Below are 27,500 nucleotides of genomic sequence, written 5' to 3' on the forward strand. Positions count from 1 at the left end.
AGCCCCCTAGCGTGAAGACTCCTTAGGGCCAGTTTTAACAGTCCAGTACAGCAAGTTCGTAAGCTCCCGAAACTGACCTCTCTTTCGGCCACCTCTTTTGATTTTTTTTTTTTTAGGAGCAGCGAGTAGCGGGCTTTTTTTATTATTATTATTGTTTCCTTTTTTTTGTGCCCTTGAGCTGTTTCCTTTGTTGTAAAAAAAAATAATAATACTTCGAAAATTCCTTGTATTGTGTAGCGTGCTTTTTTTTTGTATTTTTCTTTACGCCTTTGAACTGTCTCCTTAGCTCTAAAAAAAAAAAGGATTAAATTTTAGCGGACCACACGGGGAAGTCTCTAGTATCTGGTATTGAGAAGGAAAAGCGGATCATTGAGGAGATTATAGTTGAGTTTCGGCGCTTACAATGACTCTGGTGGACTGTCGAACTGGCTCTTGGTACTCCAGCTCACAACGCCCGGACGCTAGCCACGACCACCGCCTTCCCAGCCTATCAAACTAACACTGTAATACTCTACCAATACATCAATATTTATGTTTCTTATCTACTATTCTTTCTTCCTATATCTATCTGTCTATCTATATACTAATCTGTCTATCTATCAATCTGCCTATCTCTCTCCATTTCTCTCAGTTCCCCTCTCAATCAATCAATTTCTCTATATACAGCGCTGTTCATAAGAGTAATATTTGCGTTGTGTCTATAAGTTAGCCTGCCCCTCACACCCCATTGCGAGAGAGAGAGAGAGAGAGAGAGAGAGAGAGAGAGAGAGAGAGAGAGAGAGAGAGAGAGATTGATTATTAGCCGTGGTGAGCCCCGGGTGTTGTCTGCCGCGGGGCGCTGTGGGCTAATCCGCCGCCCGCCGCCGCGCGTGTTCCCACCAAGACACACATTCCATGGCAGTTTCCGCGCATGTCTTCATTTCTACACTCATCCATATGCTGTTTCGTGAGGTTTGAAGATGAACATTCGTTTTTTTATTTGTTTGTTTTTATTTCTTTTGATGTTCATGATATTTTTTTTCCTCGTATTTTTATCTTTCCTTTCGTATAAGTTGAGTTTCGTCCTTTTTTAATACATCGTGGGTTTTTGTTGTGTTTGTTGCTCTCTCTCCTCACCATTCAAAGGATATTGCTAAATTAGAAGGTGTTCAGCGTCGGGCAACAAAAATGATCCCTTCCTTGCGCAACAAATCCTACGAAGAAAGACTTTCCACCCTTAACATGTTCTTCCTTGAGAAACATCGCCTCCGAGGAAAACTGATCGAATGTTTTAAAATAATTAATGGTTTCACGAATGTAGACAGATCAACACTGTTTATGATCGATGACACTTTGCGTACTAGGAACAATGGCGTAAAACTCAAACGTAGGCAAGTAAATTCAGACTGCACCAAATTTTTCTTCACCGATGTTGTAGTGCGAGAATGGAATAAGCTCCCCCCGTCAGTGGTCCAGTGTAACACGATTGACTCCTTCAAAAACAAGCTCGACCGTCACTTCCTTGAACTTAATATTAACTAGAGTAGAAATGCAACGTTTTGGAGCCATCTGATTATTGTAGAATCACTTAGGTTTAAGGACAGACCACCTAGCCTGGACCATAGGGTCTGTGTGGTCTGATTTTCTATGTAAATCTCTCTCTCTCTCTCTCTCTCTCTCTCTCTCTCTCTCTCTCTCTCTCTCTCTCTCTCTCTCTCTCTCTCTCTCTCTTATTTTACTCCTATATACTATCGAGAGAGAGAGAGAGAGAGAGAGGAAGACAGAGAAAGACCAACAAACTAACAAACACCCATAAATCCAGGGCGCTGATTGGCCGCCACGACCAGCCAATCCGCGCAAGCCTATAGACGCCGTGAACTATAAGTGCCTGGACGACTTGGGGGGAAAAACAAAATGCTATCGAGGCTTATAATAGAGTGCGTGCTAAGGAGGCGAGGAGGTGAGGAAAATGGAGGGAGGAGAAACGATTACGCGCCCTACATATGTGGAGAGAGAGAGAGAGAGAGAGAGAGAGAGAGAGAGAGAGCGAGAGAGAGAGAGAGAGAGAGTAGGATTAACTATATATATAAACAGCACTGATATAGGTGTCTTTCTCTCTCTCTCTCTCTTATCGTATGCAAATGAGGCAACGATCCCTTTCGACTTCATAAGGAAAATTAAAAAAAAAAAATCTCCCGCTCAGTTGGTTTTTGCCCCATTCACAGCGTGCTTGAAAGAGAGAGAGAGAGAGAGACAACCAGAACAAACAAGGAATAATCATACCTTTTCTCTCTCTCTTCTCTCTCTCTCTCTCTCTCTTTATATATTTGAATATGCAAATAATATAATTAAAAATAAAAATTCTTCTTCCTCCTCTTCCTCTTCCTCTTCCTCTTCCTCCTCCTCCTCCTCTTCCTCCTCCTCCAGCAAAATAAAATTATTATTAGCAATTGGTTCCTCTCTATTATGGGTTTCTCTCTCTCTCTCTCTCTCTCTCTCTCTCTCTCTCTCTCTCTCTCTCTCTCTCTCTCTCTCTCTCTCTCTCTCTCTCTCTCTCTCTCTCTCTCTCTCTCGTATATATGTGTGTGTGTGTGTGTGTGTGTGTGTGTGTGTGTGTGTGTGTGTGTGTCATTTAGGCGGAAGTAATTAGCGCACCTTACTGTTTGACCTTTTCTTAATTACACCTTTTTACCTAATTAATATAACAGGTGTGTGTGTGTGTGTGTGTGTGTGTGTGGGTGTGTCTAAGGTGTCAAACTACAACTTCATCACACACACACACACACACACACACACACACACACACACACACACACACGGACACTCCACGTCAACACAGATAGAATCCAAAACCCATCCATCCTTATATTGAGATCCCGAACCTGACCATATGCAACCCGATCCTCTATACATGGAATCGAACCCTGTATAGGTGAGATCGAATCCCCTCCACGTAGAATCGAACCCCTTACAGCCAGCCATTTGCCGCACACGAGAAGTTATTACCAGAACAAAGAGAGGATCGGGAGTGGGATCTGCTCTGTGTGTGTGTGTGTGTGTGTGTGTGTGTGTGTGTGTGTGTGTGTGTGTAGGGTACAACTTCCGCGCATTGTGTTTGTCTGTCTGATGGATAGGAGGGAGGGAGAGAGAGAGGGAGAGAAAAAGGGAGAGAGGGAGGGAGAGAGGGAGGGAAAGGAAGCTAGGGAAGTAGATTAGGAAGGGAGAGAGGGAGGGAGAGGGATGGAGAGAGGGAGACAAAGAGATAGATAGAGTGAGGGAGAGAGTGACTGTTTGTGTTTGAGAGAGAGAGAGAGAGAGAGAGAGAGAGATTTCATTATTCCTATTATGTGACTACTACTACTACTACTACTACTACTACTACTATTACTACTACTACTACTACTATTACTACTACTACTACTTCTACTCATTACTGGAAACACCCCCTCCCCCTCCCCCCCTTCCCTCTCCCTCCCTCACACATAGACAGATAGAAACATTACCTCCATAATTTTTTTCCTCCCTCCACCCCTTCATTTTTACCTCCAACCTTGCCTTCCTACCTTCCTTAACCTTCCCTCCCTCCCTCCCTCAGCCTTGCCCACGCCCACGGCTGGAGGGAAGGAAGGAGAGAGAAGGAGGAAGAGGAGAGAGAAACTAAATTGCAAATGGAGGACAGGTAACTATTATGAAGATTCTATTACTATTACTACTACTATTACTATTACTGCTATTTTTCCTTTTGCATATGCCTAGGGAAATGACGAATCTTAGGCCTATCTTTTCAAAAATTTCTGGGCTCACACACACACGCACACACGCACATTGGATAAGGCTTTGGTAGTAGAGGTTGTTGTGTTAGTATTTCCATGGGTAGTATTATGAGCCTGGTGATAGTTTGACAAGGCTTTGGTGGTAGAGGTTGTTGTGTTAGTATTTCCATGGGTAGTGTTATGAGCCTGGTGATACTTTGACAAGGCTTTGGTGGTAGAGGTTGTTGTGTTAGTATTTCCATGGGTAGTGTTATGAGCCTGGTGATAGTTTGACAAGGCTTTGGTAGTAGAGGTTGTTGTGTTAGTATTTCCATGGGTAGTGTTATGAGCCTGGTGATAGTTTGACAAGGCTTTGGTAGTAGAGGTTGTTGTGTTAGTATTTCCATGGGTAGTGTTATGAGCCCAGTGATACTTTGACAAGGCTTTGGTAGTAGAGGTTGTTGTGTTAGTATTTCCATGGGTAGTGTTATGAGCCTGGCGATAGTTTGACAAGGATTTCGTAGAGGTTGTGTTAGTATTTCCATGGGTAGTGTTATGAGCCCAGTGATACTTTGACAAGGCTTCTGCACAATGAACGCAAAAAAAAAATAATCATAACTCGTGAGAACTCGACTAATCTCCTTCGTGGCCTTGGTGTGATTTTTTTTTATATATGTCTTTTTTATGCAAAGATATCGTAGTTTTTGAATTCCACGCTCGTAGACAAGTATTTTCAGCCGTCTGGGAGCTTAGAAGAGACAGAAGGACAGTTATTTATTTATTTATTTATGTTGTAGACAAGTATTTTCAGCCGTCTGGGAGCTTGGAAGAGACAGAAGGACATTCATCTATTCTATTTATTTATGTTGTATACAAGTATTTTCAGCCGTCTGGGAGCTTATAAGAGACAGGACATTTATTTATTCTATTTATTTATGTTGTAGACAAGTATTTTCAGCCGTCTGGGAGCTTGGAAGAGACAGAAGGACAGTTATTTATTCTATTTATTTATGTTGTAGACAAGTATTTTCAGCCGCCTGGGAGCTTAGAAGAGACAGAAGGACACTTATTTATTTATTTATTTATCTGTTTATTTATGTTTTATGTAAGTAGACGCTTCCATCTCCCTCTGTATTGTTTCCGACGCTTCCCGCTTCCTGTTCTCGAGTGCTGCCGCCTGTCTGGTCCGGTGGTGTTGGCTGTCACCCTTCTCAACGGCACCAAAGCAGGCCGGGCAGCTCCAGGGACGAAAAAATATATAAACTGATTTGCTTTGGTAATTTAGGATAGTGTTTGGTATGTTCTTATCTTCTTGGGTATTGTTTTACTTGCGTAGGTGTTTTCTTAGTTTTTTTTTTCTTGGGCATTTTCTTAGGGATTTTCTTATTTTCCTAGGGATTTTTTAGTCATGTTCTTATTTTCTTAGGCATTTTCTTATTTTCTTAGGCATTTTCTTATTTTCCTAGGGATTTTTTAGTCATTTTCTTATTTTCTTAGGCATTTTCTTATTTTCTTAGGCATTTTCTTATTTTCTTAGGCATTTTCTTATTTTCCTAGGGATTTTTTAGTCATTTTCTTATTTTCTTAGGCATTTTCTTATTTTCTTAGGCATTTTCTTATTTTTTGAGGCATTTTCTTATTTTTTGAGGCATTTTCTTATTTTCTGAGACATTTTCTTATTTTCTTATTTTCTTAGGCATTTTCTTATTTTCTAAGGATTTTTTTCTTATTTTCTTAGGCATTTTCTTATTTTCTTAGGCATTTTCTTATTTTCTTAGGCATTTATTAACCATTTTCTTATTTTCTTAAGCATTTTCCTATTTCCTAAGTGATTATATTACTTGTGTATTTTCTTAACGTGTTTTCTTTAATATTTTCTTATTTTCTTGAGATTTCGCTTAGCATTTCTTCAGCATTTCTTCGGTAGTTAGGTATTTTTCTTACTGACTAACTAACGGGGAACATACACCAGGGAGCGCGTCGCCTCACTCACCCGCCGACTCCACTCCCGACGGTCCTCCAGAACAAGCCTTGACGCATCCTCCCTTCCCATCCCAAGCCCGTCCAAGGATAGATCGACGTTCGGGAGGGGCCCCACGTGTTATAGCCGGAGTTGGCGTTCACGGACTAAAGGGGAAAGGAAAGAAGGAAAAGGAAATAGCATTGAAGGAGGGAGGAAAGAAAGGAGAGGGGGAGGAAAGGAAAGAAGGAAAAAGAAACAGCATTGAAGGAGGGAGAGGAAAGGAAAGAAGGAAAAAGAAACACCATTGAAGGAGGGAGGAAACAAAGGAGAGGGAGAGAAAAGGCTGGCGGTAGTTTTCATGTTGATAATGAGCGATGTCTCTTAAGGGGCTATTACCCTGGTCAAATTTTCCGTGGATCTTCTTAAGTCAAACCACGATCTCCGCTGACGTGGTTTTCATTTGTTTCTTGTTATTGCTGATGATGATGATGGTGAGCGATACCGTCAAGGAACTCTATCGTAGCTTTGGAAGGTTTTGGACACGTCAGAAAACCACGGAAATATGAGAACCACGCCAGCGGAAATCGTGGTTTGACTGAAGATCCACGGAAAATTTGCCCAGTGTGATAGCCCCTTAAATTTGCCCAGTGTGATAGCCCCTTAAATTTGCTCAGTGTAATAACCCCTTAAATTTGCTCAGTGTAATAACCCTTTAAGCTGATAACAGGCCGCGATTCAGTTTTATCGCTTAGCCGCTGGTTCAACACGTAGTCATTCCAGCGACTGAGAGGAGAAAGGATTGGAAGGAAATGATATGGAAGAAAAATAGGAGTGAGAGATGACTAAAACAAAGAAGGAAGGAACGAAAAAATAAAAATGATAAATAAGAAACCAAATAACGTAAAATAAAGATCCGAATTAAATGATAACCTGATAATAAACAGAATAAAGTAGTTTTGAGGGATGACTAAAATAAAGAGGGGCCGGCTAATAGGGTATCAGGACACCTCTCCTCCCGAAATTGACCCCTCTTTCGGCCACCTCTTCGGATTCTTTTTAGAAGCAGCGAGTAGCGGGCTTTTTTTATTATTATTGTTTCCTATTTTTGTGTGCCCTTGAGCTGTCTCCTTTGTTGTGAAAAAAAAAAAAAGGTAGGAACGAAATAAAAATGATAAATAATAAACCAAATAAAGTGAAATTAAGATCCGAGTGAAACGATGAAAATAAAATGATAAACAGGTAAAAATAAAGTAAAATAAGGAAGATCCGAATGTTCCCGCGTAAGCAGAAGCCGTGTACAGCCATCACCAGGGTCACCAAGCACTCCATGAAAACCCCAACAGGTACTTCTACGAGAGGCTTTTGAAGGAGGCGTTACGTGTTACCAGCATGTATTTCCTAAGGCTACAGAGAAGACTAACCAGGTTTTCTTGGGTGACTATACCGCTGATGGTGTAGAAGCCGTGTACAGCTACCACCAGGGTCACCAAACACTCCATGAAAACCCCAACAGGTACTTCTACGAGAGGCTTTTGAAGGAGGCGTCACGGGTTCCCAGCATGTATTTCCTAAGGCTACAGAGAAGACTAACCAGGTTTTCTTGGGTGACTATACCGCTGATGGTGTAGAAGCCGTGTACAGCCATCACCGGGATCACAAAACACTCCATGAAAACCCCAACAGGTACTTCTACGAGAGGCTATTCAAACAGGCGTCACGGGTTCCCAGCATGTATTTCCCTAGGCTACAGAGAAGACTAACCCGATTTTCTTGGGTGACTATACCGCTGATGGTGTAGAAGCCGTGTACAGCTACCACCAGGGTCACCAAGCACTCCATGAAAACCCCAACAGGTATTTCTACGAGAGGCTCTTCAAGCAGGCGTCACGGGTTCCCAGCATGTATTTCCTAAGGCTACAGAGAAGACTAACCCGATTTTCTTGGGTGACTATACCGCTCATGGTGTAGAAGCCGTGTACACCTATCACCAGGACCACCAAACACTCCATGAAAACCCCAACAGGTACTTCCACGAGACGCTTTTGAGTGAGGCGAACTGAGGCCCAGATACGTTTAAGAATACAAACTTTGGTAACGCACGGTATCGATACGCCTCTATAAGTGACTATATTCAGTGTGTTTCCCTTAGTGTGTTGTTAGCTTAGGTGTTTCTTAGGATCAAAGCGAAGTAGCCTAGTTGGTTGCGTTTGGAATTCTCTCTCGCTCCTGAACTGCGCCGCGCGGAGGGTGTTTACAGGTTCAAATCCGATGTGAATTTGTTTTATTTGCTTTCCTTGTTTATTTATTTCTTTTCTTTTTGCTTTTTATTTTTCAGCGGTGACGAAATCATGTGTAATTACCCTCAGTCTGTTCTTTGTGTTTTGTGATGATTTGAATGTTGTTAATTGACACTTTATTATTATTATTATTATTATTATTATTATTATTATTATTATTATTATTATTATTGTGTGATTTAAAGAGTTACTGAACGTGACCTATTTTTTTTTTTTTTATATATATATATCGACTTATGTATCCACTCCTGTGTGTGTGTGTGTGTGTGTGTGTGTGTGTGTGTGTGTCCCTCTCTCTCTCTAATAATCTAACAGAACAAGTTTTCTGATGATTTGAAAAAAAATTGCGCGTAGGCGGCGAGAGAGAGAGAGAGAGAGAGAGAGAGAATCTATTTATATTTATTCGTAATTATTTTTTTCGTTACAAGTTTATTATTACTTTGAAAATCTTGCAACTCTTCTTCCTCCTCCTCTTCCTCTTCCTCCTCCTCTTCATCCTCTTCCTCCTGTTCGTTTTTTCCTAGTTCCTCTCCTCATGTCCCCGCCCCTTCCTCCTCCTCCTCCTCCTCCTCCTCCTCCTGATATCAAGGAGTAACGGTCTGTCAGTTGAAGCAAGGCGGTGCAACACACACACACACACACACACACACACACACACACACACACACACACACACACACACATTATCGTATATTATCTCATTTATTTTTAACCCACTTGATATTTTTAGAGTAGTTTTTTTATTTTATTTATCCTTTTCCTTATCATCATCATCATCATCAGCTGTCTGTAACGCACCACGGCTACATATGTGCTCTTTCCCGGTCTCTCTCTCTCTCTCTCTCTCTCTCTCTCTCTCTCTCTCTCTCTCTCTCTCTCTCTCTCTCTCTCTCTCTCTCTCTCTCTCTCTCTCTCTCTCTCAACCCCCCTCCTCTTTTTTATCAGCATTTTTCCCTCCGTGGTGCAGTGGTTATCGTGACTAGCTACAAATCCGTTGGCCAGGGTTCGAATCCCAGCCCGGGCAGTCCACCCAGCTGTTCTTCCTCCCCTTGTGGCTGGTGGATAAGTGTGTACCTGGGGACACCTGGGGAAGGCACACCGTGGAAACCCGGATGTCACACTGGCCCCCACAGGCTCAAGGGGCGGTGTGACGGAGATGAGCACAGAGGACACGCGCAGCTAGTGCCTAGGCCACAATCTTTGCCTACTTTAACCTCCTCTATTCCGTGTTCGATTCCCGGGCGGAGTGGAAAAATTTGGGCGGCTTTTCCGATACCCTACGCCCCTGTCCACCCAGCAGTGAATGGGTACCAGGTATTGATCGGGGGTTGTGTCCCGTCTCCTGGGGTCTGTTCCCTTCTCCTATAATTCCTTCCCCTTCTGTCTCTCTCCGGCATATGGCCACAGATGTTACGCCGACTAAACGAAACTTTCCAACTTTTTCCATTCCTCTTCGTGGATTCCATAGTTTTTTCAATACTTATTTGGGCGACAATTTTCATTACACTTCAGGAGCGCTTTTGAATAGATGGACAGCGGCGAAGGGGGGGATATCAACGAACTAATCTTCTAACTGAAAAACCAGCTAACACTAACACCAGACAGACAGAGGACCAGGTGGAGAGGTGGAATTAGAACCTTTGCCGGGGCGGGATGGAGCACACTAACACCAGACAGAGGACCAGGTGGAGAGGTGGAATTTGAACCTTTGCCGGGGCAGGATGGAGCACACTAACACCAGACAGAGGACCAGGTGGAGAGGTGGAATTAGAACCTTTGCCGGGGCGGGATGGAGTACACTAACACCAGACAGAGGACCAGGTGGAGAGGTGGAATTTGAACCTTTGCCGGGGCGGGATGGAGCACACTAACACCAGACAGAGGACCAGGTGGAGAGGTGGAATTAGAACCTTTGCCGGGGCGGGATGGAGCACACTAACACCAGACAGAGGACCAGGTGGAGAGGTGGAATTAGAACCTTTGCCGGGGCAGGATGGAGCACACTAACACCAGACAGAGGACCAGGTGGAGAGGTGGAATTAGAACCTTTGCCGGGGCGGGATGGAGCACACTAACACCAGACAGAGGACCAGGTGGAGAGGTGGAATTAGAACCTTTGCCGGGGCAGGATGGAGTACACTAACACCAGACAGAGGACCAGGTGGAGAGGTGGAATTAGAACCTTTGCCGGGGCAGGATGGAGCACACTAACACCAGACAGAGGACCAGGTGGAGAGGTGGAATTAGAACCTTTGCCAGAGCAGGATGGAGTACACTAATACCAGACAGAGGACCAGGTGGAGAGGTGGAATTAGAACCTTTGCTGGGGCAGGATGGAGCACACTGACACCAGACAGAGGACCAGGTGGAGGTGAAACCATAACCTTTGCTGGGGCAGGATGGAGCACACTAACACCAGACAGAGGACCAGGTGGAGAGGTGGAATCATAACCTTTGCTGGGGCAGGATGGAGCACTACAACACCAGAGAGAGAGGACCAGGTGAGGGTGGGATTTTTGAACCTTTTTTTGGGGGATGGAGCACACAACAACAGAGGGGACAGAGGACCAGGAGGAGGAATTGAAAACCTTGCCAGCGGCATGATGGGATTTTTTTTCAATTTTTTTCTTCCTCCTCCTCTTCCTCTTCCTCTTTCTCCTCCTCCTCCCACACTCTCCACACACGCCAAGGTTAGGCTGATCTTCCTATACATTAGCCTTCTTACCTCCTCCTCCTCCTCCTCCTCCTCCTCTTCCCTTCTTCTCTTCCTTATTCTCTTTCCTTTTCCTTTCGTCGAAGCCTATATTTTTTTTCTTTCTTTCTCTCTTATTTTCTCTTCCACCTCTTTCTTTTTCTCCTCTTCTTTTTCCTTCTTCTGTAACATCTTTTTTTTTGTCTCTCCCTTATTCTTCTTTCTTACTGCAAATTTTATACATATTTTTTTCCTTCTTCCTCTTCTTCCTTCTCTTCTCTTCCTTCTTCTTCTTCTTCTTTTTCTTCACTTCTCTCTTCTTCTCTTCCTACTCCAAGTCTTTTTTATTTTTTTATTTCTCTTTCTCTTCTTCTCTCCCTTCTCCTCTTCCACCTCTTCTCTTTCCTTCCTTCTATTCTCTTTCTATATCAAAACTTATACGCTGATCATCTTCTTCTTCTTCTTCTTTCTTCTCTCCTACACCTGATCATATATATTTTTCCTCCTCCTTCTTCTTCTTCTTCCTCTTCTTCTTCTTCTTCTCCCTTCTTCATTTCCTCTCTTCCTTATTTCTTCTTCCTATCATTTTTTTCTCATCCATACTCCTAATTTTACATATTATTTTTCTTCTTCTTCCTCCTCCTCCTCCTCCTCCTCCTCCTCCTCTCTTCCTTCTTTATTCTCTCTCTTTTTTTTGGTTCTTACGCCTAATCCTATTTATTATTTTTTTCCTCCTCTTCTACTTCTCTTCTCTTCTTCCTTCTCCATCTCCTCTCTTCCGTTTTCTCCTCCAAAATCTAATAACTCTACATATCATTTTTCTTTCCTCTTCCTTCTCCTCCTCCTTCTTCTCCCTTCTTTCCTTCCTTCCTAACTTCTCTTTTTACAATCCTTTCTATATATTTTGCTTCTCTCCTCCTCCTCCTCCTTCCTTCCTTCCTTCCTTCCTTCCATCTTTTTCTACAAACCTTTCTATATATTTTGCTTCATTCCTCCTCCTCCTCCTGCTCCTCCTCCTCCTCCTCCTCCTCCTCCTCCTCCTCCTCCTCCTCCACACGTATCCTTCAGGCCTCCTTCAATCCCACACTGCACAGGATCGAAGGATATCCAGTCACCTTCGCCTCGCCTGTCTCCTTCCCACTCCTTCAGTCAGCTGGCAACAGAGGGAATCCTGCACCCTATCCTACGCATCCTACGGCTTTGTATCCCACGTTCCATTATCCCTCAGCCTCCTATCTCATCCTTCGCATCCTACGGCTCTGTGTCCTATGTGGTATCCTTCTCTCAGCCTCCTTTCCTCGTATCCTACCGCGGGCATCCTACAAGGTTCCTTTTTGGCCTCCATAGAACAAAGGATTCCTCAGATATCCTACACTAATATCCTATAGTTATTTTTATCTGTTTTTTCCTCAATCCTATCCATATCCTACTGTTATCTTACGAAAGGGATCCTACATGGTTCCTGTTTGGCCTCTATAGAACAAAGGATTCCTCAGATATCCTACACTAATATCCTATAGTTATTTTTTGTGTTTTTTTCCTCAATCCTATCCATATCCTACTGTTATCCTACGAAGGGGATCCTACATGGTTCCTGTTTGGCCTCTATAGAACAAAGGATTCCTCAGATATCCTACACTAATATCCTATAGTTATTTTTTCTGTTTTATTTCCTCAATCCTTTCCATATCCTACTGTTATCCTACCAAGGGCATCCTGCTACATGGTTCCTTCGGGCCTCTATAGAAGAAAGGACCCTTCAGATTTCTTACGTTAATATCCTATACATTTATTATTTCTGTAGGTCCTTCAATCCTATCAGTATCCTACCATGGCCTCTCCAACCCCCTTCCTTCCTTCCTTCTTTGCCTTCCGAATTTCCTTTTTTCCTTCCCTTTTCTTCTTCTCTCTCCTTCCCTTTTCCCTCCTCCTTCCTTTCTCTCTACCTTTCCTCCTCCTCCTCTCCTTTATCTTCCTTTCCTTCATCTTTCTTCCTTCTTTACTTCTCCTTCCTCCTCTTTACTTATTTTCCTTCTCTCTATCTTTTTCTCTTCCTTTCCTCCTCCTCTTCCTCTTCTTCGTCTTCTTCCTTTCATTCTTCTTTCCTTTCCCTTTCTTCCTTCTTTCCTTCTCTCTCTCTTCCTCTTTCTCTACCTCTTCTCCTCCTCCTCCTCCTCTTCTTTCTTCCATTCCTTCTTTTCCCTCCCTTTTCTTCCTCCTCCTCCCTCCCCCGTTTCTCTCCTCTTCATGTAAATCTCCTTCACACCTCCCATCCTTCCTTCCACGAACATCCTTCGGGCATCCTAGAGTCCTACACAGGATAGGTGAAGGATACCCCGCGGCCTTCCTTCTCCTATCCTTTTCCTCCTTTCTCGCTCCTGCTTCCTACTGTTACCTCCTTCCTTCTTTCCCTCCCTCCCTTCGTTTCGTATCCTAGAGTATCCTAAGAGCTAAGGATTCCATGGTAGGATATTCATGTTACTTCCCTTCCCTCCTATTCTTTCTCCTTCCCTCCTACCCTTCCTCCTTTTCTCTCAGTCTTCTTCCTTCCTCCTTCTCCTTCTTTCCTTCATCTCCTCCCTCTCCTTCCGTCTCCTCTCCCTTCTTCCCCCTTTCCCTCCTCCTCCTCTCTCCTTCTCTCCCATTTTCCCATCTCCCTTCCCTTACTCCATCTCTCCCTCCCTCCCCTCTCCTTCCCTCCCACCCTCATTCCTATACCCTCTCACTCTCCATTCTTATCTCCTTCCCTCCCTCCCTCCCTCCCTCCTACCTTTCCTCCGACCAAACCCACCCGCCACACCCAACCACCCACCCTTCCCCTCCCTCCCCACGCATCCTACGGCTATCCTACTGCCCCACACACAGGATACCGGCAAAGGATACCCAGTTATCTTAGCGGTACTGACCCTTCCCTCCTCCTCCTCCTCCTCCTCCTCCTCCTCCACCCTTAGCGGCCCCGGGCGAACGAAGGGTTAGGGAAAGCCGAAAGGGTGATGAGAGAGAGAGAGAGAGAGAGAGAGAGAGAGAGAGAGAGAGAGAGAGAGAGAGAGAGAGACCTTTAACTGATTTTTTGTATAAAGAAAAAAAAATTATATGATGGATTTCGGTTATGATAAAAAGAAACATCATTAAGAACAGTGTTAGTAGTAATAATAATAATAATAATAATAATAATAATAATAATAATAATAATAATAATAATAATATAGGAGATTTCAATGCAAACTTAAGTACCTATCCAAACTTAGACCACTTACCCATAATAGTAATAAGAGATTTCAATGCAAACTTAAGTACCTATCCAAACTTAGTCCTGCTCTCCATAAAAATAATAATAATAGAGGAGATTTCAATGCAAACTTAAGTACCTATCCAAACGTGTGTAACCTTAGTTGTTTCCCATAATGATATTGATAATAATAATAATAATAATGATCCCGACGAATATCTGTATTATGAAATGTATGAATGTAGAGAAAAAGTCATTATATACAACACAATCTTTCCTCCTCTCCCTCTCCTTTTCTCTCCTGTTTTCCCCTCCTTCTCTTCCTTTCTTCCTTCCCTCCTTCTCTCCCTCTCCTTTTTGTCTCTCCTGTTTTCCCCTCCATCTCTTTCCCTCCTCACCTTCCTTTCTTCCTTTATTTTCCCTCCCTCACCTTCTTGTCTCTCCTGTTTTCCCCTCCTCATCTTCCTTTCTTCCTTCCTTTTCTCTCCCTCTCCTTCCTTCTTCCTTCCCTGTACCTCTATTATATCTGTAGGTCCTTCAATCCTATCAGTATCCTACCATGAGCCTCTCCAACCCTCTTCCTTCCTTCCTTCCTCAGCCTCCGTATTTCCTTTTTCCTTTCCCTTTTCTTCTTCTCTTTCCTTCCCTTCTTTTCTTTTTTTCCTTTCTCCTCCCCTTTGCTTCTACCCACACCTTCCTTCTTCTCTTACACCCTCCCCAACCTCCCCCTCACCTCATCTCCCCCACACAACACCCATAACTCCCCCCACCCCAACACACACATAACCCTTCACCCCCAATCCCATACACACAACCCCCCCACAGGTACACTCCACACACACACACACACACACACACACACACACACGCATACCTCGGATATCTCAGCTGGCGAGTCCGGGGCAAGAGCGAGGTGCGGGTAGTGGTATTTGAACGTGGAATCTTTGTAGTGCTCAACCCGCTCCACGAGTTCCACCATGTCGAACCATCCACAGGGCGCCGGGAGGAGAGGAGTGAAGGTGGTGGTGGAGGTGGAGGTGGTGGTGGTGGAGCGGCTCTTCAACAAGCTCCTTTACGTATGTGTGTGTGTGTGTGTGTGTGTGTGTGTGTGTGTGAGGGACTTTGTTGGGTTCCTTTTTTCACGTACACACACGTACACACACACGCACAGGCTTAGGTGGTGGTGGTGGTGGTGGTGTGTGCGTGTGGTTCAGCTTCACGCACACACACACACACACTCACTGACGCACACACTCACGTACACACACACACGCACAGTTTTGAGTCACGTGTTGTGTGTGTGATTTTTTTTTTTTTTTGAGGTAGTTGATTGCCTGGCGCGTACTTACACACACACACACACACGTACACACGCACACACACACACGCAGATTTGGTGCACACGTGGCTGTTTTCCTGTTGTTATTGTTGTTGTTGTTGTTGTTTTAGGAAGCCGTTTGGTCAGTCCTATTTGTTTGCCTGGCTTCATTTGTTGACGTCATTGTTTGTTTGTTTGTTTGTTTTTTGTTTACAAGAGATATTTTTTGCACCTTTTTTTCGACTCTTGTTTTTGTTTTGTTTTTCTTTTTCCTTCCTTTCCGTCTCCTGTTTTGTTTTGATTCTTTCTTTATTTTTTTTCTTTCAAATTCTCGTCACATTTCTCGGCATTTCTTTTCTTCCTTCACTTTTTTTCTGTAAATTAAAAAAAAAGAAAAAAAGGGTTAGGTTATGGTTTTAATTTTTTCCCTCTGTCCCTTTCCTCCTCCTTTCTTTCTCTTTTCCTTCCCTTCCCTTTCCTCCTCCTTTCTTTCTCTCTTCCTTCCCTTTCCTCCTTTCCTTTCCTCCTCCTTTCTTTATCTCTTCCTTCCCTTTCCTCCTTTTCTTTTCCTCCTCCTTTTTCTGTCTTCCTTTCCTTCCTCCATTTTTCAATCTCCTACTGTTCCTTTCCTTTTTTTCTTCCTTCCTTTTCCTCCTTATTTCATTATCTTACTATTCCTTTCCTTTCTTTCTTCTCTCCTGTTGCTGAACCACGAACCACTATCTCATTCAAGGCGATTCGAAGCTTCTGAACCGGGTAACGAGACGGTTCTTGCAGGAGCTCATACGCGTCGGAGGAGAATAGAACCCTACTTGCAGCATCTATAGTTCCTGCATCTATATTTTTCCCTCGGACATAACAAACCAATATAACATCAGCTTGACCCTATAACTTCACAAGGGGATTGAAACCTTTGCACGTGGTATTGAGATTGAGGAAGGTTGAGAGGGAAGGAGAGAGGGAGGAAGGGTGGGATAGAAGATGGGAGGAAAGGAAGAAAGGTGGGATAGAAGAAGGGAGGGAATGAGGGAGGAAGGGAGAGAAAGAGAAAGGAGGGAGGGGAGAAGAAAGGGTGAGAGGGAAGGATTGAGAAAAGGTTCGGGGTTCAAATACATGAGATCAGAACCTATTTGCAGAGGATTCGAACTTTTGCACGGGGTATTGAAAAAGGGTTCAGGTTCAAATGTATGGGATCGGAACTTAAGTGAACCATCCCAGCATCTAATCCCTTATCTTCCTCCCCAAACAGAATATCATCAGAATATTGCCACTGATTCGAAGCTTTTGAGTCAGGTATTGTAAAAGGGTTCAGGTTCAAATGTATGGGATCTGAACCTTTGTGAACCCATCCCAGCATCTAATCCCTTATCTTCCTTCCCAAACAGAATCTCATTAGAACATTCCCACTGATTCGGAGCTTTTGTGTCATATATTGTAAAAGAGTTCAGGGCTTAAATATATGGGATTTGAACCTTTGTGAACCCATCCCAGCATCTTCCTTCCTTCCCAAACAGAATCTCATCAGAACATTGCCGCTGATTCGAAGCTTCTGAGTCATATGTTAGAAAGGGTTCAGGTTCAAATTTATGGGATCAGAACCTGTGTGAACCTTCCCAGCATCCCTAGTCTCAGCGTCCTCCTCCCTTCTTCTTCTTCGTCTTCCTGTGTCTGGTCTTTCTATGTATTCCTATGTATTGCTTATCTCCCTAACCGCAAGATAAACGTAAAACAGAATCTTCTAGCGGGGAATTTATTTTCATTTGTTTATTTGTTTATTTATTGATTTATTGTTGTTGTTGTTGTTGTTGTTCCTGTCTCACTTTGCTTATCTTTTTTTTTTGTCTTATTTCGAAAGCAAAAAAAATGCTATTAATTCTTATATTTTTTTGATCATATTTATAATTCTCTTCTTTTCTTTCTTTTTTGTTTATTGATGATTTCTACGCGTTATTTATCAGAGTAACTATTTTTTTTCTTACGTCATTCTCATTTCTTTTTTTTTTGAGCGAAGTAAAGAAAAAGATAATAAAATAACCGATCTATATTTTATTTTCTTTTTTACAGTCTTGGATTTTTTTTCGGCAACATTAACAACAAAACAAAAACAATAATCACTGTTTTAAATCGCTAGTATGTTTTTTTTTAATGAATTGATTGTTTTCTTAATTATCTTCATTATCATCCTTCTTTCTCTATTCCTTTCTCTTTTTTTCTCTCTTGTCTTTAGTTCTTTTCCTTCTTTAAATGTTTCCTCCAACAGTTTTTTTTCTTTTCCTCCTCTTTCATTTTTTCTTTCCTCCCTTTTCTCCTCTCTTTTTTTTTCTCTCTCTCTCTCTCTTTCTCTTCTCGCTTCTTTTTCTCTCCTTTTATCAATTCTTCCCTTCCTTTACTCTCTTTCTTTTCTTCCCTTTCTCCTTTCTTCCTTTCTCCCTCTTCCATTTGTTTCTCTTTTCCTCCCTGTCTCTCTCCCTCCTTCCCTCTGTTCTGGGAGGGAGAGGGAGAGGAGGAAGGAAGGAGGAAGAGGAAGAAGATGCAGATGTGAGAAAGGTGTGGAATGGAAGAGGACATGAAGGAAGAGGAGGAGGAGAAGGAGGAGGAGGAGAGGAGGATTTGTTGACCATGACGAAGTATAATGTGTGTGTGTGTGTGTGTGTGTGTGTGTGTGTGTGTGTGTAAGGAAGGAGGGAAAGAAGGGAGGAAAGGAGGAAGGGAAGGAAGGAGAGAAGGAAAACGAGGGAAATTTCTTGAAGGCTTATTACGTGATGAGCTCCACGCACACGCACGCACGCACGCACGCAATCGCACGCACAATTTCCAACTCTAAACTTAAAATCTTCTTATTCTCCTCCTCTTCCTTATTTTTAAACCGCGGAGGAGGAGGAAGAGGAGGAAGAAGAGGAGAAGGAGGAGGCTGGTTTTCAAGTCTTCCTCCCCTGTTTGAACCTCCGTAACACCCGCACACGCCTCGGCACACACACACACGCACACACGCACACACACCCTTCCAGAATCACTTCCACACGTGTTCTGAACCACATCCAGTCTTGCCCTCCGTCCCTCCTTCCCTCCCTGCCTCCCTCCATCCCTCCTCTCTCTCTCCATTGGCCAGATCATCCGCCAGACTCTCCCATTGGTCTAAATATAACCATGACATCAACGGCAGCCAATCACAGCTCACTTACCTGCCGGACGTCGACCAATGAGACTGCAGGGATGGTAAGAAGGGGCGTGGCCTACCGGAGCACCCCAGAGAGAGGGAGAGAGAGAGGGAGAGAGGAAGAGAGAGAGAAGTATACAGTATAATGTGAAGATAGAATGATAACAAGACCATATTAGGTAGACTCTTCGTATTATGCCGTGTGGCTAATAATATACGGAGTTCACCTGGCCCTAATTAGCGAGATGAATAGCACAGGTATCTCCCTCTTCCTCTTCTTCCTCTTCTCCTCCTCCTCTTCTCTTCGCCTCCAACTCTTCTTAGTCTTTCATTCCTTCTTCTCCTATGTCGGATTTTGCCCCCTCCTCCTCTTCTTCCTCCTCCTCCTTCTCCTTCTCCTCTTCTTCGGCCTCGACATCTTCTTCTTTATCGTTTTTTTTGTTCTTCGCTTTTTCGTTTCTCCTCCTTCTCCTCCGCCTCCCCCCCCCCCTCTGCTGCCGCCCCCTTCTTTATTATTTTTTTTCAGACGCTTTTGCATTTTATCCACTCCTCCTCCTCCTCCTCCTTTTCCTCCTCCTCCTCCTCCTCCTCCTCGTCTTCCTCCGCCCCCCTAATATTTCTCAAACCCCCCTGCTTTTTTTTTGTCCTCCTCCTCCTCCTCCTCCTCCTCCTCCTCCTCCTTCCCCTTCTCTTCATCCTTCGTTTCCTTCCCTTCCTTCCAGCCATCTTTTATTACCTAGGCGTCCAGAAAGCCCTTGACGGGGTAGCACACAAGCGCCCTCTGAAGCCACCACAGTCCGCGGGTGTAGGAAGCAGTCTGGCGGAATGGACAAGACATGATTTTATGGCAGGGAGACGAAGAAGTTCTCTCAATGGCCGGGGCTTCGAGTGGCTCCCTGTCGCTAGTGGAGTGCCTCAAGGGTCAGTGCCGGGATCTATTCTCTTTAATTAACACGGTAGCAGCGGGGATCGTGTTTCTTAATGGTCCCTCTAAGCGAGAAAAATGAGAAAAAATCACCCCTCACACAAACCATTTCATTATATCTATCAAAGCATTTGTGATCAGTTTATGTATCATCTATTTTGGGGGGTTTATATCAGTCTCTCTCTCTCTCTCTCTCTCTCTCTCTCTCTCTCTCTCTCTCTCTCTCTCTCTCTCTCTCTCTCTCTCTCTCTCTCTCTCTCTCTCTCTCTCTCTCTCTCTCTCTCTCTCTCTCTCTCTCTCTCTCTCTCTCTCTCTCTCTCTCTCTCTCTCTCTCTCGTCTTTCGCTTCTCCATCTTTTCTATTCTTCTCTCCTTTCTGTTTTTCTCTTCCTTTTCTTCCTTCTTTTGTTCAGTGCTTTTTATTGTTGTTATAATTTATTTCTTTATTCTTCTTCTTTTCCTCCTCCTCATCATCATCATCATCATTTTCCTCCTCCTACATCAACGACTTAAACAGGAGACTAAAATCCTCCCTATTCATGTTTGCTGATGACACCGAAGTGGGCGGAAAGAACCTCACGACGGCCGACTGCGAAATCACCCAAAAACGCCTTGACCGGATTGCTCAGTGGTTTGAAAAGTGGCAAACGTCCTTCAGCGCTGACTCTGTGTCCATAAGCAGTAACCACACCCACCCACATTTGACAAGGCTTTGGTTGAGGTGTTAGTATTCCCATGGGTAGTCTTAAGGGGCTATTACACTGGGCAAATTTTCCGTGGATCTTCAGTCAAACCACGATTTCCGCTGGCGTAGTTCTCATTTGTTTCTTGTTATTGCTGATGATGATGATGGTGAGTAATACCGTCGTCCTTCAGTGAAATCTATACCGTAGCTTTGGAAGATCGTGGACACGTCGGAAAACCACGGAAATATGAGACCCACGCCAGCGGAAATCGTGGTTTGCCTGTAGATCCACGGAAAATTTGCCCAGTGTAATAACCGCTTAACCCCTTGGATGCAGATTTCCTACAAGAAGACATCACCAAGCTACAGAAGTGGAACAAAAAGTGACCGTTCCAATTTAGTGAAGAAAAATGTGAGGTCCTGCATCTTGGGAGGGGATATCCAGCACACCAATACCACATGGGAAACACTCCACTACCCACCACAGAGGCACAGAAGGACCTGGGAGCATATGTTACCAGGCTACCAGTGAAGGGGAAATCCGTGTCAATCGCAGCGGACGGGCTAAGCAGTAACGACACACACAACATGCGCAGAAGGACTTGGGAGCATATGTTACCAGGCTACCAGTGAAGGCGAAATCCGTGCCAATCGCAGCGGACGGGCTAAGCAGCAACGACACACACAACACGCGCAGAAGGACCTGGGAGCATATGTTACCAGGCTACCAGTGAAGGCGAAATCCGTGCCAATCGCAGCGGACGGGCTAAGCAGTAACGACACACACAACATGCGCGGGAAGGCTCTCCTGGGCGTACAAGAGGAACTGACTTTTGGATCACTATCAGCGATGCCTTGAAACTCAAAGCACTTTAAGTCTGCCTGGAAGACGCCCCCTTCAGTATTTCCTGCGCCCCCTCCATTTTAGGCCTCCTCCACCTCCTCCTCTTCCTCCTCCTCCTCTTCCTATTTTTTGGGGGCTATCTTTTGCATTTTCGTTTTTTTTATCTTTGTCTTTTTCTCTTTCCCTTCTTTGTCCTTCTCTCTTTTTCCTCTCACTCGTTTTTTTATCTTTATTTCCTTTCTTTATTTTTTCACTTTCTTCCGTTCTTTTCCTCTCTCTCTCTCTCTCTCTCTCTCTCTCTCTCTCTCTCTCTCTCTCTCTCTCTCTCTCTCTCTCTCTCTCTCTCTCTCTCTCTCTCTCTCTCTCTCTCTCTCTCTCTCTCTCTCTCTCTCTCTCTCTCTCTCTCTCTCTCTCTCTCTCTCTCTCTCTCTCTCTCTCTCTCTCTCTCTCTCTCTCTCCTCTACTGTCTTTTCTCCTTTTTTCCTCTTCTTTTTCCTCTTTCTCCTCCTCTTCTTCCTCTTTTCGTTCAATGCAGACTTTCGGTTGCCTACCATTCCGTGTTTACATGTTTCCTCTTCTTTTTCCTCCTCCTCCTCCTCCTCTATCTCCTCCTCCTCCTTCTCCTCCTCCTCCTCCTCCTCTATCTCCTCCTCCTCCTTCTCCTCCTCCTCCTCCTCTTCCTGTTCCTTCTCTTTTTCTTCCCATTTTCTTCCTCCGCCTCCCTAACATTTCTCAATACCCCGATTTTTCTTTGTCTCCTCCTCCTCCTCCTCCTCCTCCTCCTCCTCCTCCTCCTCCTCCTCCTCCTCTCTCTTCCTTTTTTGTTCTTCCTCTCCCGCCCCCTTCAATATTTCCTACGCCCCCTCCATTTTAGACCTCCTCCTCCTCCTCCTCCTCTTGCTTCTGTTCTTTGTCTTGTTTTTTTGTTAATTTTGTGAAAGTTTTTTTTTCTTCACTTTCCAATTGTTTTTTTTTTCTTTTTTTCCCTCATTTCTATTGTTCCTTTGTTTATTGGTCTGTTGTTTTTGTTTATTTATTTTTCTTTATTTTTCGTCTTGTTCTTCTTTTTCTTTGTTATTTCTTTCTTTTGTCGATTTTTGCCTCTCTCTCTCTCTCTCTCTCTCTCTCTCTCTCTCTCTCTCTCTCTCTCTCTCTCTCTCTCTCTCTCTCTCTCTCTCTCTCTCTCTCTCTCTCTCTCTCTCTCTCTCTCTCTCTCTCTCTCTCTCTCTCTCTCTCTCTTCTCTATTTCTTTTTTTTTTCGTCTTTCGCTTCTCCATCTTTTCCTTTCTTCTCTTCTTTCTTTTTTTTTCTTCCTCTTTATCTTCCTTTTCTTCCTTCTTTTGTTCAGTGCTTGTTATTGTTGTCATTTGTTTCTTTACTCTTCTTCTTTTCCTCTTCCTCCTCCTCATCATCATCATTTTCCTCATCCTCCTCCTCCTCCTCCCCCTTTTTTTTCATCTCTTTTTATTATTTTCTCTTCTCTTTTCCTTTCCTTCTCTTTCCTCTTTGTTCTCTCATCTCCTCCCCCTCCTCTTCCTCCTCCTCGTCTTCCTCCTCCTCTTCCATTTCTTTCATTCTTTTTTTATCTCTTCCCTCTCCTCTTTTTTTCCCTTTTCTTTCCTTTTACTTTTTCGCTTATCTTCTAATCTCTTCCTCCTCCTCCTCTTCTTCTTCCTTTTTTTTTCCTCCTCTTCTACCTTTTTCATTATTCTGTTTTCTTTCATTTTTCTTTCATTTCCTTTGCTTTAACTCTCTTCGCTTATCTTCTAACATCCTCCTCCTCCTCCTCCTCCTCCTCCTCCTCCTCCTCCTCCTCCTCCTCCTCCTCCTCATCATCATCATCATCATCATCCCATACCTCTCATTCGTTAATACATTTTCAGTCATATCAACTTATTCCTTTCCTTCCTCCCCTCCCTCCCCCTATGCCCCCTTCCCCCCCCTCCCCCCCACGACCCCCACGGAGACATATTGATGGGTCATTTCGATAGGACCATTACCGGGCAGAGGCGTTACTTAATTAGCTGTCCGCGCGCCCACACCTGTAATTAGCTCCGTCGCCAGGTAATGGGCGCAGCGCAGAGGGCAGGGGGGGCAGGGGTGAGGGGATGAGTGAGAGAGAGAGAGAGAGAGAGAGAGAGAGAGACTCCTTCTATTGTTTGCGGGTATTGCTTCTGGTTGCTGCTGAGTGTGTCTTTTGTTTCGGTGTGGTGGTGGGGGGGGGGGGGGGAAGGGGGGAGGAGAGGGGGGGGGGAGAAGGGGGGCAGTGGAGGGGAGGGGGGAGAATGGAAGAATAAGATGTTAGGAAGAGGAAGAGGGAGGGTGAAAATTATAATAGATGTGAGAGAGGAGGAGGAGGAGGAGGAGGAGGAGGAAGAAGAAGAAGAAGAAGAAGAAGACTACTAATACTAATAATTACTACTACTACTACTACTACTACTACTACTACTACTACTACTATTACTACTACTACCATCATCATCATCATCATTTCCATTACTTTCATCAAAACTAATTTTCCTTTCACTGTTTTCAGGTAAGATGGAGACGCCTGACAGAACACCCATCTACCGAGGCGCCTTGCTCCTGTGCCCATCTCCGTCTCCTGAATCTTCCGTGAGTACCCAATATACCCAGCATCTCTTCACACGTGTCCAAACCATCCCAGCATCCTTCCATCCTTCCTTCCTTCCTTCCCCCGATATACCCAGCATCTCCCATCTTCCATACATGTCCAAACCATCCCAGCATCCTTCCATCCTTCCTTCCCCTGATATTCCCAGCATGTCCAAACCATCCCAGTATCCTTCTTTCGATATACCCAGCATCTTTCTTTCAATTTTTCCTCCATTTTCTTCACCTTTTCATAATTTCTTTTTCTCCAATTAGCTTTATTTTCTCTCCTATATTTTCTCCATAAAAAGGAAGAATATCAAATGGAAAAAAATGATATGGATATGTGAATGAAAAGTAATAATTCTGAATGAACATTATAAAGGAGAAAGAACAAGACATGACGAAAGAAGAAGAAATCTAAAAGGAATTTGAATGGGAGAAAAAGACAAAGGAACAGAAATAAGAAATAAGGAAGTACAAGAAATGAGCAAGAAAATCAGAAAAAAAGAAAGAGGCAAGATAGATAAAGATAAGAAAAACAAGAAAGAAGGATATTTGAGAAAGAAAGTAGGAGAGAAAAAGGAAGATAGAAGGAAAGAACAGAGAAAAGAAAATACAAGAAAAAGAAAATATGAAAGAAAGGAAGTAGCAGAAAGAGAGAGAAAAATTAAGGAAGAAAAGGAGAATGAAGAAAGGAGAAGGGAGAAGAGAAAAAAATGAATGAAGAAAAGGAGAAATAGAGAAAGAAGGAAAATATGAGAGGAAGGAAATAAGAGAAAAAGGGGAGAAAGAATGAAAAAACAGAAACGAATAAAAAACAGAAAAAATATCAGAAAAAAAGTAGAAGAAAGAGAGAAAAAGGAAGAAAATGAGAAAAGAGAGAAGAATAGATAAAATCGGAAATAAGAAAGAAATAAGATAGATAAAGATAAGAACGAAGAAAGAACTAGAAACAGGAATGAATGAGAAACGAATAAATTAAGAGATAGGAATGGGAAACAAACAAACAAACAAATAAACAAAATAGAAATACAGACATCCTCTTCCTCCTCCACTCCCTCCTCCTCCTCCTCCTCTCTCTCTCTCTCCTACTTCCTTCCTTCCACTTTTTACTTCTTTCTATTTTTCTTCTCTTCTCTCATTTTCTTCCTTTTTCTCTCTTTTTCTCCTCCTTCCTTTCTTTCATATTTTCTTTTTCTGGTATTTTCTTCTCTCTGTTCTTTCCTTCTCTCTTCCTTTTTCTCTTTTACTTTCTTTATCACATATTTTCCTTCTTTCTTGTTTTTCTCCTCTCCTTTCTTCATTCGTTTCTCCCTCTCATTCATTCTTTTTTATCTTTCCTACATTCTCCTCTCTCCATTCTCCTCTTCTTCATTTTTCTCTTATTTCTTCCTTTTTTTTTCCAAACTAGGAAGGCAAGTGATTGAAAACTGTCACCTTGTAGCGGCGGGCGGGACTCGAACCTGGATCCTCTACCACACCGCGCCGGCACACAGACCACTCAGCCACCGCCTCCTTGTTATTCCCAAACATGCAGATCACGTGACCGCCCCTCAATCACTCTGGAGGCCGAGCTCGCCAAGGATAACGTGTATTTGTTTCAGAGAGTGGTCATCGGTCCGTCTATCTGTCTGTCTGTCTCTGTCTGTCTGTCTGTCTGTTCTCATTTTGTTTTTGCTTTCCTCCCACGACTGTCCGCGCAAAGGTTGTATTTAGTGCGGCGGAGAATTGTTTGGGACGTTGAGGAAATTTGATCCGACTTGAGCACAAAAAAAAATAGGCTTACGATATCGATAACTCTCCTTCTTAATGATATACAGGAGATTGCCTTCTTCATTAAGTTGGGTTGTTTGCTTGCTTGGTTGTTTGTTTGTTTACTTTTGTTTGTTTGTTTATTTGTGTCTCTGTTTCGTCTTTCTCTTTCTAATGTTTTTTCTCATTTTATTTTTTTTTTTTGTTATTTTTCTTGTTTTCTTCCTTCATTGATATTGTTTGTTTTCTTGTTTGTTTTTGTTCTTGTTTGTTCTTGTTTCTTTCTGTCTTTCTGTTTTTTTTTCTTTCTTATGTTTTTTTTCTCATTCTTTATTTTTTTTTATTTTTTTGTTATTTTTCTTGTTCTCTTTCTTCATTGATATTGTTTGTTTTCTTGTTTGTTTTTGTTTTTGTTTGTTCTTGTTTCTTTCTGTTTTCTATATTTTTTTTTCTTTCTCCCTTATTTTTCATCATAATTTATCTCGTTTCTTCATTATTTTATTTTTATTTTTTTCGATTTCTTCACCAATTTTTTTGCCTCCTTTTCTTCTTCCTTTTTTTCTTCCTATTTTCTTTCTTCTTTTCCTATTTTTCCTTCTTTTCCCTGTTTCCTTATTTGGTTTGTTTATATACTTTTTCTTCTTCTCTTTTATTTCTATTTCTTTTCTTCCTTTCTTTCCTGATATTTTCCTTATTCCCTTATTCTTTTTTTATTTTTCATTTCTCTCATTCTTTATCTCCCTTTTTTCATATTCTCCTTTTTCTCTTCTTTTTTTTAATCGTTTGTTTCCTTTCTGTTTTCTTTCTTTCCTTCCTTCTCTTTTCCATCATTATTTTATTCCTTTATTTTCATATGATTTCTCCTTTCTCCAACTTCCTTTCTTTCATATTTTCCTTCTTTTTTCTTTTCTCAATTCTTTCATTCTCTCTTCCTTCTCTCTCTCTCTCTCTCTCTCTCTCTCTCTCTCTCTCTCTCTCTCTCTCTCTCTCTCTCTCTCTCTCTCTCTCTCTCTCTCTCTCTCTCTCTCTCTCTCTCTCTCTCTCTCTCTCTCTCTCTCTCATTATTTCACATCCTAAGAAGTATTTAACTGTATGTAGAGAGAGAGAGAGATGAAGATAGCATGAACAAATACATTAGACCACTACTGAGTCACATGTGAGAGAGAGAGAGAGAGAGAGAGAGAGAGCTACATCCGGGTTCTCATTACAAGCTATTATTATTATTTTTTGCTTACCATTTCTCCACAATTCCTATCTTGTTATTGTTATTATTATTATTATTATTATTATTATTATTATTATTATTATTATTATTATTATTGTTGTTGTTGTTGTTGTTGTTGTTGTTCACGCCTTTTTTTGTGTTGCTGAATAGAGTTGCTACATTCTCCTGACACACTTATTGCTCTCTCTCTCTCTCTCTCTCTCTCTCTCTCTCTCTCTCTCTCTCTCTCTCTCTCTCTCTCTCTCTCTCTCTCTCTCTCTCTCTCTCTCTCTCTCTCTTATTTTTTCCTTCATTTCCACGTTTTTTTCACTACTACTACTACTACTGCTACTACTACTACTACTACTACGATTGTGGATTACTACTTACTAATGCATTGAAATTGTGGATTACTACTTACTAATGCATTGAAATTGTGGATTACTACTTACCAATGCATTGAAATTGTGGATTACTACTTACCAATGCATTGAAATTGTGGATTACTACTTACCACTGCATTGAAATTGTGGATTACTACTTACCAATGCATTGAAATTGTGGATTACTACTTACGACTGCATTGAAATTGTGGACTACTACTTACCAATGCATTGAAATTGTGGATTACTACTTACGACTGCATTGAAATTCTGGATTACTACTTACCAATGCATTGAAATTATGGATTACTACTTACCAATGCATTGAAATTGTGGATTACTACTTACCAATGCATTGAAATTGTGGATTACTACTTACCAATGCATTGAAATTGTGGATTACTACTTACGACTGCATTGAAATTGTGGATTACTACTTACCAATGCATTGAAATTGTGGATTACTACTTACGACTGCATTGAAATTGTGGATTACTACTTACCAATGCATTGAAATTGTGGATTGCTACTTACGAATGCATTGAAATTGTGGATTACTACTTACTAATGCATTGAAGTTGTGGATTACTACTTACGAATGCATTGAAATTGTGGATGGATTACTACTTACAAATGCATTGAAATTGTGGATTACTACTTACAAATACATTGAAATTGTGGATTACTACTTACCAATGCATTGAA

The 27,500-nt window shown here is 42.5% G+C and overlaps 1 protein-coding gene across 1 annotated transcript in view; it reads right to left on the reverse strand.

Moving 5' to 3' along the window:
* The window catches only part of LOC127006441 (Krueppel-like factor 2), a 30,625-nt gene extending 12,366 nt beyond the window's left edge, over window positions 1-18,259 (reverse strand). The window contains exons 1-2 of the mRNA XM_050876393.1: window positions 18,231-18,259; window positions 14,787-15,604 (exon numbers count right to left, since the gene is read on the reverse strand). Coding sequence (XP_050732350.1) covers window positions 14,787-14,891 — 105 coding nt within the window. The 5' untranslated portion in view covers window positions 14,892-15,604; window positions 18,231-18,259. The remainder of the gene's footprint in view (window positions 1-14,786; window positions 15,605-18,230) is intronic.
* Between the last annotated feature and the right edge of the window lie 9,241 nt (window positions 18,260-27,500).

This window comes from Eriocheir sinensis, chromosome 32, assembly GCF_024679095.1.
Source record: "Eriocheir sinensis breed Jianghai 21 chromosome 32, ASM2467909v1, whole genome shotgun sequence".
In the NCBI taxonomy this organism is placed as follows: domain Eukaryota; kingdom Metazoa; phylum Arthropoda; class Malacostraca; order Decapoda; family Varunidae; genus Eriocheir; species Eriocheir sinensis.